Source organism: Urocampus carinirostris, chromosome 15 (genome assembly GCF_059441175.1).
Source record: "Urocampus carinirostris isolate Australia breed hairy pipefish chromosome 15, RoL_Ucar_1.0, whole genome shotgun sequence".
Lineage (NCBI taxonomy): Eukaryota > Metazoa > Chordata > Actinopteri > Syngnathiformes > Syngnathidae > Urocampus > Urocampus carinirostris.
This window is the reverse complement of record NC_142363.1, coordinates 22,635,240-22,649,077: the sequence shown is the minus strand read 5'-3', so window position 1 is coordinate 22,649,077 and position 13,838 is coordinate 22,635,240. Positions and strand designations below refer to the sequence as shown.

The window sequence follows — 13,838 nt, the reverse complement described above, 5'->3', positions numbered from 1 at the left end:
TTCAAACTAAAAATATTGTTAGATAATGATATAATGAAATTGTGAATGTGTTTAATTGCTGTTAAAAGTGTCTATAAAAATTGTTCAAAGCTCATATTGTTAGAAAATGATATAATGAAATTGTTAATGTGTTTAATTGCTGTTAAAAGTGTCGAGAAAAATTGTTCAAACCCATTTGAGCCAAGATACCCTTTTTAATCAGAAATCTCAAGGCACACATAAAAAAAAACCCGGCTACCAGTTTCACTTAAATGTGTTATTAACTGCAGAAATAATCTGAAATTTTTGGCCGTGTGTGACGGAGAGAGAAGGCGACATCTGAATGAATCTAACAACATATTTCGACGACACCACATCTTTTTTTTTATTAGAAAACAAAAACTCGGCGCACACTTTCCGTTGAAAATATATATTTAAAAAAAAACGTTCCCGTCGTCAGTTTGTGTTTCAAGCGCAACTATCCAGTTGACTACTGTAAATTAGCAGTATATTTTTTGTAGTCCCGTGGCTCAAGAGGTAATTCAGGTTATTAGTTTTAGTTTATTATTTCCCTGTACGGTGATTTGGGATTCTACCCAGGCGATTTTAGGTTCAGAGCTTTTTTTCCCCATTTTACTTAAATTGATTTAGGATCATTCAACCCTGTTCAGGAGTGTCACTTTCCGTCTGTGAACATCACATTCCTCTTTGTGGTTAGCAGGAACACTATTTCTAGGCATGTCCAGTTTTTACTCATTTATTTCTAATACAGTTCACATAGACACACTAAAGAAGCATAGAACTTATTAGCAATGATGTATTCTATTCATACTTTATAATTCCACCCTACACTTTACAGATTCACTGTAATACAACGGATCCACCACAAACTCTGCCGCTATACCGCAAGTAATACTAGCAGAGCAAAAGAGCAGGAAGGGGGGCGAGAGCGGTGCGAGGAGTCCAATGTACTCAACCCCATCCATCCATTATCTGCACCGCTTATCCTCAGCAAGGTCACAGTGGTGTTGGAGCCCATCTCAGCTATTATCAGCTAGTGGGCAGGGCACACCCTGAACTGGTTGCCATCCAGTCGCAGAGCACACAGACTCACTTGCTCGCTCAATCTCACCTAGGGACAATTTGAACCGGCCAATTAACCTGACATGCATGTTTTTGGAATGTGAGAGGAAACCAGATGAAACCCACACAAGCACGGGGAGAACATGCAAACTCTGCACAGGAAAGGCTGGTACCTGGATTCGATCCCATGACCTCAGAACTGCCGTGAACGCCTTAACCACTCAACGGCTGCGCTGCCTTGGACTGAACCATTTCAAGGTGTTCACATTTTATTTTTGCTCTATTTTTTTTAAATGTCCAGCCCCCCAGCGACCCTAATAAGGATAAGTGGTACAGCTAATGAGATGAGATGAGATTATTATTATCTGGCGTTTTTCAGCATATTTAAGCCTATCCTGTCCTATATTAAGAAAGTAGAATTTTTTAAATGCTATATTTTTAGGAGGTGCTTGGGTTGAATTTGGGGGTGCTTAAGCACCTCCAAAAACGAGCTGTTTACGCCAATGGATTTTACACAATTTTAGTCAATTTCTAAAGTTTTACTGTATTTTCTGGAAAACAAAAAAGTACTAAAACTGATCAAAGCTTATCCCATTGATACAACATTTTTATCTAGGTTTTAACTTTTTTAGAAGAATATAAAAATACATTTAATGATAATTTTATGATTTTTGTGTTGCAATCTAAAACACCTTCATTAACATCATCTCATTAGCTGCACCGCTTATCCTCAGTAGGGTCGCGGGACTGCTGGAGCCCATCACAGCAATCATCGGGCAGTGGGCAGGGCACACCCTGAACTGGTTGCCAGCCAATCGCAGGGCACACAGGGACAGACAACTCGCTAGCTCATTCACACCTAGGGACAATTTGGACCAGCCAATCCACCTGAAATGCATGTCTTTGGAATGTGGGAGGAAACCGGAGTACCCGGAGGAAACCCACGCAAGCATGGGGAGAACATACAAACTCCGCACAGGAAGTCCGGTAGCTGGATTTGAACCCACACAGGAGGTTCCCAAGACATGATAAATTTGAAATATTTCCCTTTACTATTCCAAGAGCGGATATTTAGTAAATAGAAAGGAAAAACAACAGTAATCCTCTGAAACCTACTTATATGGATGAGTGTTACATTTGAAATGAAATGATCTGCATTTATATAGCGCTTTTCAAGTCAATGACTTCCCAAAGCGCTTTACAATGTGCTCCACATTTCCCAATAGCGGCCTTGTATTGCAGCCATGTAAGACGCTAACCTGCTTATTGGGGGTATTAGGGGTGCAGTGTCTTACCCAAGGACACTTTGACATGTAACACGGACGAGCCGGGAACTGGGATGCCTTGATCGCAAGACGAGCGCTCTACCTCCTGAGCTACTGCCGCCCCGGATGATTAATGGAAGAAAGCAAGTAACCTGAACATTGAGATGCTTTTATGCAAAGATAAAATCGGGCAATTTTGTCCAGCAAACTAGACAAGGTCTGGCAGCCCACTACTGTGCCTCTGCAAACAGGTTGAAAAACACTGCTGTAAACAACAGACATTTGAGAATCTTATTTCGATAAAATATCACAACACCCTGCCTTTTGGAACCAGGTAGCCTCCTGAAAACACCCAAGCAGCATACAGACTGTGAAAACAGCTCACCAGTGATGGTCATGATGATCGTTGTGATTTTTGAGGAAACTTGATATCTAACTCTGATGAGAAATAATTGCAATTATCAATGTCTTTAAATACATTATCAATTTTATTTTTCCCAAATTATTTTAAATTAGCCAATGATTTATGGATGTAAATACAACAGTGCCCTTGTACAAGGCACACATTTCTGTGGTTGATTAGCCTGTTTTAACCCCACTTGTAGTTATTATTACAACATAGTAACATAATAATAGTGTAACAACGCACAGATAATAAGATATAAATGGAACAAAAAGTATCTCTGTTTCTCAAAAGTTTGTGACCCCTCCACTATTATGTCCCATATTGGAATAACTTTGTGGAGGGCATTTCATAGAAGGTGTGGTTTCTATCACATAGATATAATACTACACAGTTAAACAAATATATTTTAAACTATTGAATTATATCCAGCTAAAACTAACATAACTAAAGCACTCAAACAGGAAAACAACGTCACTTGTAACTTTGGTGGTTTTTTTTGGGTTAGAACTGTTAATTTTATTTGGCATTGTCCTGTTCATTTTAGCAATTATGTAATCTTATTTACAGCGAAAAATATTCCACATTGCATGGAAGAAATTACTGTTTCGATTTTTTGCAAGTAGTTGGAGGATAACTTATACCGTTGATTTAATCAATTTGTTAATATTAACATACTGTCAACCTAAAACAACTTCCTTCCCTTATTAATGATTGTAATTCCCCTTATGTAATAATACAAAAAAATGTTATGTGGTGTACACAAATTGATTAAAAAAATATATAAAATGCAGGGGGAAATGTATAAGTGGACAGGCATTTATTAATTTTAGAAAAATGTTCTGTATTTAGAATGAATTCAAACAATACTGTATAGTATTTGAATTGAATATTTAATAATACAACATTAAAATCAAGGCAAAATTGAATAAATCAATATAAAATAATAAACCTACCAAACAAAATTTTTTTGTGTACACGTTTTAAAATCAATTTTCTAAGTTATTTTGTGTTTCTTCATGCATGTTTAAAGTTCAGTTAAAGTCAATTATTAAAAAAAATCAGATAAGGCTACAGAAATTAGCAGTTTAAGTTTGCAAATATGGCATTTAATAAATGCATATCAAAGGGAGACTAATGTTTTGCTAAACATAATGTCAAGATGCAAATCTCCCAACAATTTTCACGTTTTTAGCATTTGATACTCTTTCTCTCACATGAAATGAACACAGTTCCGCTTTTCCTACGGAAGCTGCGACGTCCAAATTTACACATTCCGCTTCCCTTCAACGCAACGGATTCTTCCTCCTCCAGGTCTGGAAATGTGCCCGGGCAGGGAGCGTTCAGTAGGTATAGACAAGAAATTCCATACTGTTTTATAGTTTTTTCCAGATCCTCGATAGGGCGACGTTTTTTTTTGTTTTGTTTGCGGGGCAAAGACAATAGGGGCACCGTCTGAGTACTGTAATTTGATTGGCCCCACCCCTTCCCCTTTTCACTGTAAACCGGTGAGTTCAATATGGTTATTTTGTCCTGAACAAGTTTTTTTGTCTTGACCAAAGATGTAAGCTGTTAAATGTTTGGTTTTGCAGCTTTACTTTGTATTCAAAACAACCGTGGGTACACAAAGGCGTCCTTAACGCTGTAGTCTGAGTTATAACTGAGGAACACTCGAACATTTGTGGCGGAGCCAAGCAGCTCGATTTACTAAATTGCAGCCAAATTTTTGGTTTTATACACCAGAATAACTTACAAGATAAACCGAATTTAACACGTTCATCAACGCTGTGATAATGAAACAAACGGAAAAACATACCGAAGTATGCAACTGAAAAGTAACGTCATCCCAGAGGCGTTCAAACCGCCCAAATGAGAGAGAAAAGTGGGTATGCACCACCACAGGCCTCGGGCAAACCCGACCTGATGTCTGAAATATTTAAATCACTGTTATTGGTTTGCAAAATATTTTGAAAAGTTCGTCTTTAGATGAACAGAGACTCACAGTTACTTTTTACAACACAAGTCAACTCTCAAATTAAACAGCAGAGGGCATGATAACTCCCAATTTTAAAAAAATGAATAGTACGCCGGTATGACTGTACTTGAGAGTACGCCTTTCAGATTTCGACAAATGTTTATATTCTTGAAATAATACTGAAGAAAGGAGAATATTTATATTCATAATACAATACTTAATAATATGCAAATGAAAATAACTCAGGCATCATTTTGTTACTAAAACAAAGGAGAACAACACATTTCATGTTTTTTTTTTTACAACCACAAATCTTTTCTATGTAGTGATTTCCAAACTCTTCAAAATTCGTTTAAAGTTAACTCAATAACGGTATATTGTGCACTTACTATTGGTCTTTATGTAACCGCGGTGTACCTGTCCCACCAAAGATCCACATTCACGCTGGACTGGATGAAGTTTTTATTACAGTTACTGCAAATGAAATGAGTCAAAACTCGTGGTAAGCTTCTCTGCTGGCTTTGATTTCTTTGATCTCGTTGGCAGCTCATTGTAGACTGCCCAAAACATATCAAAGAGCTTTCTTTTAAGTTTACATAAAATACATTTTACATTTACACAAAATGTGCTTGCACAGACAGATAGAAGCCATTGTCCTTTATGTTGTTTTGCTGTAAATCCTAAGCAAAACAAAAAATCAAAAGTTTTTTTTCCTTTTCCATTTTCATGGAAAACTAAATTTATATTGCAACACTCACAGTAAGCACAAGCTAACTCCCTTTTACACTTTCTTTCTTTCTCTATAAACAAAGGAAAATGCAGTAGCTGACTCCCACGTCTGCTCTTTCCTCAGTGTGTTTCATCAATCATACAATGCTATTTTTTGCAATGTTGTTCAGTTGAACGACAAAAATTAAATTTGTGCTACAAGAGAAAGAGGGAAGAAAAATTTGGGAAATCAAGTAATTGTTGCGATGCCTTTCAATCTGCTGGATATTAAGCACTTGGCTCCTTCCAGGAAGTCCTACACGCTATTTCCTTTTATAGGAGGCAACAAAACAGACTGCACCGGCCACTTCCTGTCAACAGCTTGGTGTTTTGCGCATTATTAGCCTCTGACCGTTTTAAAGAATTAAGGATTTTATAGCCAATCCAAATTCCAGTTGACATTGCAGGGCAAATTGAATCATTATTTTAACACAAAAGATTCAGATTAGTAACTTTGGTTTGAATAGATTTTTCGCTCTGGCCTCAAGCTCCTCCCCTGAATTTAATTCATTATGGTTTCCGGTACTAGCATCGAAAATGTGTTAACTGGAGGAAACTTTATTTAAATATTTTTTTCCTCTAAATTTATACTTACTTACCGGCAATAAATATGGATAATGTGGTTTTCTCTGTGTTGCTATTTTCAAACTCCACTTTATGCTGCCGTGTTGTCAGTGAACATATTCAGGGACTTGCTTAAAAGAGCTGTATGGAATTAGGAACTTTTTTACTCACTGCCTCCATCTTCAGGCCGTTGTCATTATTGCAGCGTCATTCAGCTTGTCCATGCTCGTGCAAGTATGTGCATTTTTTAGGTGTGCTCAAAAAAATTTAGGCCTGTTCTTACTTCCACCATTTTTATGCTACACTAACAAATAGAAATTAAGAAATGGCAGAGGGAGCTTAGCATTACTCTCCAGCACTCCTTTCAACCCATTCATCCTACCTATTGTGTTCCACCCCGAATAGATTTACTAAAAGTAAAATAAACAGCAGTGGAAAAATAAACTCTTTAAACTCGGTTAGATATTGTTACTTATTGGAGGAAATATTTTACCTTCAATTTTTTAAGGAAACCTCAAACCACCTGTAAAGCTAATGAAGCGTTTAAAAATGGCTTTGATCTATTTTAGATTTTGATAAGGTAAACTAACAAGGAATTTATTGTTTAATAGTCTTTTTTTCCCCCAAAATTACCTCTGTATGTTAAGTAATGTATTATATGTAGTAAAAGAAAACATAATTTTTAAACATAATTTGCTGTTCCCTTAGTCCATGTTCAGGGTTATTGTTATTTTCATTGAATTTTATATTTCAAAAGTAACATACTTGTTGTACTATTCATTCCCTTCACATGATTTAATTAGAAAATTAATCAAGATTTCTTTGACTTTGACAAAAAAAAAAATAGGTTTATATATATATATATATATATATATATATATATATATATATATATATATATATATATATATATATATATATATATATATATATATATATATATAAAACTGAAATTCTTCTTTTTCTGTGTTTGGGAGCTCAAATGATCTGATCTGTGATCGTTTTTTTAATAACATTTTTTCTTTTCATGTGTGTTCCTGTGTATATTCGACACCTAGCTGACTCGAGTAGCTAAAAAAACAGCTTTTGTTGAATGACAGATGCAGCGGTGTGATACTTTCAGACTAAATCCCTATCAGCTCAGTGTTTTGAAAAAGGCACAAAAAACAATACAGCAAAAATAAAAAAATATGTGAAAAATATAAAAGCACAAACAAATCGGGGGGCTGAGTTGGTGGGTCAGACATGCTGTGGTCTTCCACTGGTTGTTCATTTTCTAACTCAGCTAAAATAATTAAATTAAATTAGATAAAATATGGATTTACCTGTCTCATCATTTATTTGGGCGGTTTTGTCGTTGCCAAATTTGAGATGATTTCTTTTAAATTCCAATATGACGAAGTCTTTTTAAACAGCCAAATCTTCTTTATTTAGATTTCAACAAAATTATTGAGGGAAAAATAGTCTCTATTGAATACTTAAATTCAGATTTTCATTCAAATGGGACCTATTTTAGCAATCTGATGACTATTTCTGTGTGAATGTTCCCTGGAGCTATGGAATTCCAGCTAACCCATGGCAAGAATACACACGTCCAATGTAGCGTCACTTTGGAATGAAGTTGCCAGCTCAGACCTGCCTTGCAAAAAGTGTTAAGGCAGAAATTGCATGCGCCTGGACGTTTCGTGGTTGGTATAGGAGCAAAAACAAAAGGACGTGGAACTAGCTGTTCTTGGGGTCTTCTGTCGTGAGGCAGAAGAGGCATCAGAAGGTTAGTGAGTGGTCAATATTGTCAAAGACGAACCGAACAATAGCTGCATTTGTAGATGTACCACTTGCTTTGGTTCTTAGTGCTGTGGAGAGGCAAGATAGAGTCTATTGGAAATTATACCATAGTGTATCTCTTCTGTTTAGGATTTCTGTTGTTTTATAGCCAAACCACAAAAAACTTGGAGCACATTTCAATCTCGAAATGCGTTTTTTCTTTGTATCTGTGTTTTTTGTAGCTTTTGTTCTAGTTGAAGGCCTAAATGAGGAACCTTGTTCACTGGAAGAATAGTAATAGACAGTTCGTGTTTAAAAAAAAGTACTTTGTTCTAACTATTTAGTCCCAAATTTTTTGAAACCTGCTCCATTTTACATATTCAGATAGCGCTGGTTTATACTTTTATGTTACTCAGAGAGTTTATTTCTTTCTTCCGCTATTTACATTCTAAGTAAGAATATATTGGTAGCAAACCATGTTGTGAAGCGCAATATTTTGCAGAGAGACGTGGTGGAAATATATCTTTTGATTGGAGTATAGGCCTTGACTTTGTTGTCAACATGCATTTGTCCTACTTTGATGTTGGTACATAATGAAGGTTATATATCTAATCCTGCTAAAAGACATGGCAACGTTTTCCCTAAACATTCTCAATCAACATCAAAGCAGACTTATTGCTAATGCGGTCCTGGCATAACTAGAGTCATGAGTATAGGGCTTTTTGGCACAGTAGATTGTGTGTCAGTCTCGTCATCTAAAGATAATGAGTTCAATCTTCATATAAAGCATGCTGACGTTTTCCATAACCAGATTTAGAATGCTCATATGTTGCTAATGGACTCTTTGTATAGTAAGTTTATATTACAATAAAGGTCCTTGTCAGCATAGTAGGTAATGGGTCACTTTGATAAGCTGATGGTCACTAGAACAAGTCTTATGTAAGACGTTTCTCCCTTCTACCATACTGTACAGCCATGATATTCATAGGTTTACACCCATCAGTGCGTTCTTTCCACAATTTAACTACAAAACCATTGACGAGGGTTTGTAAGCACTTTGTATGAAGGGCACCAGTTCAACTCTCATGCACAGTCTTACACCTGTTTGTAATGTGCTGTTTTGTGAGATTGACTATGATACATTTATGTTGACCTCTTCAGTGAAGTAGCTACTGCATCAGTCTCATAATCTCAAAGTCATGATTTTAACCCTAATCTGAGGTACCACCTCAAGTCAAACTCACTCTTGTTTGTAATACCCTCTTCAAATATAGTTACATTTGTTCACATCTAGCTAATGCACTCTTAACAAATCAATTACAATTTTCCTTATGAGGCCCCATTAGTGCAGTAAGTAGTGTCAGTCGCGTTATCAGTTCAACCATCACATGAGGCATGGCTCTTTTCCCATGCACAACCTTTGCTAATGCACTGTTTGTACAATTTGACTAAGGTACAGTGCATTGTGCTTCGTTAATGGAAGAGGTAGTGCGTCATAATCATGATGTAAAGGTAATGAGTTCAATCCTCGTACGTCGCATGGCTTTCATTTTCTGTACCGCTATGTTAAATTGATTCATATCTGCTGCTAAGGCACTCTGTCCACAGTTAGATTACAATATAATTCATAAATTAGCTTCAGTGTAGTGTAGGTAGTGTTTTTGTTTCCTGAATCTGATTATTATTGGTTCAGCCTTCATAGGAAACAGGATACTCTCTGTCAATCTTGTCCCATTCTAAGTTGCGTGTTGTTAATGCGCTGTTTCACGAACTCTACTGTAATATCTAAGGTAAATGTAGCTTTGGTAGAGCAGTAGGTAGCATGTCAGTCCCACAATCTGATGCTCATGAAATCAAACCTCATAGGCTGTCTTTTTCTATACCCACTTTAGTCATCAGTTAGCTATGCACTGTTTTCATATCTTGACTCTTGTTGCTTTCTCAGCCCATGCCACTTTCATAATTTGAAGGTCATAAACTCAACACTTTAGCTATTGCTATTATTTTTCCATATAGTCAGATAAATATATTATATTGGATATTGTATTATTATTATTGTTTTATTCCACATACGTTATTAAAATAAAGGCTTGAAAATTAACAGATCCCTCAAAGGTTTTAATTACTGAATATTCTGGGCACAAATGAGTCACAGACGGCGGCTGTAGACAGTTCACGTGTGCAGAGACTAAAGTGGCTTACCATCATTCTTATACTAGAAGGGCAGTCCTTAATCTGATTTTTTTAATCTATTATGCATTATCTACAATGTTAAACCTAAAAAGATCGCACGGTTAAATAAGCACTGTCCTGCTGAAGAAAGCCTCACTATCCTTGGGGGGTAGTCTTTTAGGCCGAGTCCCATTCTTCGCACTTTCACTCGCTATGTGCCCTAGTCACTCGGTTTGCGCGTTCACGTGAAAATGGAGTGTGTCCCGATACTCTCAAGTCCGAGGCAGAAGTGACCTCAAACCATGTCGTAACCACTTCAAGACCGAGGGGGCTCCCTACCTCACTTGGCGGCGAAGTGACTACCCAGAAGGCTTTGCGAATTCTCAATATCAACAAACATGCCCGGAAAGGAACCGCACAAATGTAAGTAGTTTTCCACAACCACGCATGTATTTGCAACAAAATGTATTGAGATATCTTAGTTAGACGTAAATGCAATAGAAAATCGTATTTTCGCGTTAAAACACGAACATTGCAAAATCGCTACTTTACGAAGTGCACTAATCTACCAAGGGAGCTGGCAAAAAAAAATCTTCACGCTACAAACTTTAAAGTAGGATAACTGGGCAGAAAATCACGGTTCAGCCCATCCCTGTTTTTATCTTAAACGAGTCGTCCTTTTACATCTACTGTACATGGCCAGTCGCTAAAGGAGCATAGTCAGAATACCGTTCTGGACATAAGCGCTTGTTTACTGCACACAATTTCGGGTGTCGTGTTTTATTTACAATATGATTCTTTCATGTGAGATCAGAATGCATTAGTTTTCATCATGCATTATGAGTAATGTCTCCGAATTTCACGTGGAAATACAGTTGAAACAAACTACTATCACATAGTCCACTGCCTTCTCTGTAAACACATATTAAGTAAACTAATTACCTTCTCAAAATGTTGTCCAAATGTGGAGACAATTCTAAAGCATATGTGATGCTGGCCAATAGAAGGCTCATACAGCCATAAGAATAACATGTCAATTTTGTGTATCTATTCACTATCAAATAATTATCCAGAACACATCCTATAATTTCCTGTCTCACATCAACTTGCTGAGCATCCTATACTCAGTTGTTTTTGTACAATACATCAGCATTAAGTAATTCTTGTTTTTTCCACCCAACCTAAAGGCCACTGTAGAACGTCCCGTGGAAGAGCTGGTCACCATCACAGCTACCACGCCATCCACACCACCGGGCACGTCGTTGGCACCTTCTAATCCGGTGCCAAACCCCAAATCACCCAGAAAAAAAAGGAAGCACGATACACTCCTTGACTTTTTGAAAGTGGAGTCTGCCGGAGTGAGGAAAAGGCTCGAAGAAACTGTGGCCAAAACTGAGCGGTTCCTGTCCTTTTTGGGAAGCTCGTGGACAAATTTCCAGAACAGTGACATCTCTGCAATGTTTCCCTTTGTTTTATAAAAGGAAAATATTGTTTTTTTTTATTAAGAACTCAATGAAGTTCCAGTTTGTGTTTTCCAGCTTCATGGAAGTATTGGTATATTTTTGTTAAAATTTGTGACACATTATTTACTATTATGTATTTTGGCCCAATGTGAGTTTGTTTTTCTGAAAGTAAACTATTATTTAAGCTGGAGTGATTTGTAGTTGTTTTCTGTCCAACAGTCACATAGTTCACACACAGTATCTCACATCATTATGAAATAAACCACCAAGGTGTTACTCAAAATGAAGATGTTTATTGAATAGTAATGCAGAAAAGCACATAATGCAAATGTGGGTCTGACTTAAAGAGCCTAAATATGGCTTTTGGGCAATTTATTCCATATTAACTGTGGACAATTCTTTGTACGGTGGACCTGGGAACCCTGAAGACCCGTGACACCACACGGTAGGACAGAGCGTGGGCCAGCCAGTACACGTAGATCAGGACCTCCAGCCACGGCCCTGTTCCCTCTTTAGCAGCTCATGCAGGGCCCACATAACCTTCTTGCTCAACCTTAAGTCCTGAATGAGTTCTGACTCCACATCCAACCATAAGCACAGGATGGGAACATTCCTGTCCAACCTGTCCACGCTTATGGGACAGCCACTCTGGAACACAATAGATAACAAACAATTTAGACATAAAAGTGGGCATAGAAAAGAAAAAGACCGCTTTAACTGTGATGTAAGCATCATGAAAAAATGTTGAAACGAGCTTTTTTATATCCAATGACAACTCTTTTGAATTAAATTCCTTATGAACTAAGGTTTTTGGGTCGTACAGGGAAGTTTGGTGACGATATTATGTCAGCTTAAGGGTCAGGTGGACTGTTCTTGTGTTTGTTTACTTTTCATCATGTCACACACTAAAGACCCCTACTATATGTCATAAAATGGCCTTAAGATACTAATAAGTAGATTGCCATTTATGTCTACACAAACATAAGGTATTATGTGAACGTGCATTGTATGTTAACTTTTACTGTATTTGACCGAACGGGTCATTTTTTTAATGAGTGTACGTACCTGGTAAAGATTAATCAGCACTACATAGCGCCGAAGCTGTCTTCAGTATAGCACATTTCTCCTCCGTTGATTGGAGACACGGAAAAGATGATGAGCTTTCAGGCAATCGGTAATAACACAGCTGTAGCGGGCATTTTTAACGTTGCACGAACTCTCCAACTGACACACCACAGGTTGAGACTCGAGTTGTTTACATGTGACGTAGACCAATACGTCACTGAGGTCTACAGCCAATTAATATTACCGCCATCTCCTGGACAGGGGTGGAACCTTGCAAGTATTGTCCAAACCATCTCCACTTTGCACTCAACTCGCGGAGGGCACTCCTCTATCGAGGGACCTCACTGGAGGGTTCTCAGGGCCAAGTGAGAGAAATGGGATTGGGCCTTATACTTAAGCCGCTCAAGGCTACTTTTAGTTCTAAAATATGAGTTATAAATAATGAACTTATACTATCAGGACTAAATAAAGGCAATGACATGTTCTGAAATTACAACACTAATTTGTAGTGTTTATTCGATTTGAGTAAAAAGCCTTTGGGCTCAGTTTCAAACTTTTTCTTACCACCCAAACACACGACCAATATTCAACCTACATCCTACTTGTGAATTGTGATTGACTTGAAAATTAGATCACCACTTGATGGAAGCTTTTAGGAAATGTTGTTGATTCCCTTTTCAGGTAGAAGTGTGTGTAGATGTGCGACAGCGGTTTGTGCGAGGACAAGCCCCCCGCTCCCCCTGTCAGGATGAGTAGCCAAGGAGCCAAGGACTCCCAGTCGACCAACCATAGCTCTCGGCCCCTTCCGTCTGTACCCGAGGAGCGCAAGTCCAGAAACAAAATTATCTCCATGTTTGCCTCGGAGAAAGGTGACACAAACACTCACAAAATGTATACACGAACACCATAGGACACTGCTAAAGTAATCATGGTCCCTTGCAGGAGGAAGGAAGAAAGACCGAGACAAGGACAGACCCGAGATATCCTCACCGTCCGACTTTGAACACACCATCCATGTCGGATTTGACTCTGTCACCGGAGAGTTTACGGTAAGAAACAACATCAATAGATAGGAACAAAGCAAATATTATGGTTTTAGGTTTTAAAGCCTGAGTTTGATTATCAAGTCCGGCTAAATATTCCATACAAAAGTTTAACTTTTAAAACAGGTCATGGTTTAATTATTTCCAGGGTTGATAGAAACTAAAGTAGGCATGCCAAAAAATAGATGGTTGTTTAACAACAAAACCCAACCACAAAGTAAAGAACACAAAACAGTAATCTAAAAAATACTAACAAAATGTCAAAACAAGATGCAAAACTGTTTTGGCAATAAC

At 37.5% G+C, this 13,838-nt stretch overlaps 1 protein-coding gene and 1 long non-coding RNA gene across 5 annotated transcripts in view; both read left to right on the top strand.

Moving 5' to 3' along the window:
- The first annotated feature begins 3,962 nt into the window (after positions 1-3,962).
- The window catches only part of LOC148351860 (serine/threonine-protein kinase PAK 2-like), a 39,308-nt gene continuing 29,432 nt past the window's right edge, over positions 3,963-13,838 (top strand). The window contains exons 1-3 of one of the 4 annotated variants that reach the window (XM_088354532.1): positions 3,963-4,080; positions 13,183-13,370; positions 13,444-13,550. In XM_088354532.1, the coding sequence (XP_088210658.1) occupies positions 13,199-13,370; positions 13,444-13,550 (279 nt within the window). In that variant the 5' untranslated portion in view covers positions 3,963-4,080; positions 13,183-13,198. Of the gene's footprint in view, positions 4,239-7,527; positions 7,809-13,182; positions 13,371-13,443; positions 13,551-13,838 lie in introns of those variants that run through there. The other 3 variants (XM_088354536.1, XM_088354533.1, XM_088354534.1) reach the window with 3 other exon arrangements.
- On the top strand, positions 10,158-11,626 carry LOC148351895 (uncharacterized). Its single transcript, XR_015852944.1, has 2 exons — positions 10,158-10,396; positions 11,161-11,626. It is a non-coding gene; the product is annotated as an uncharacterized LOC148351895 (long non-coding RNA).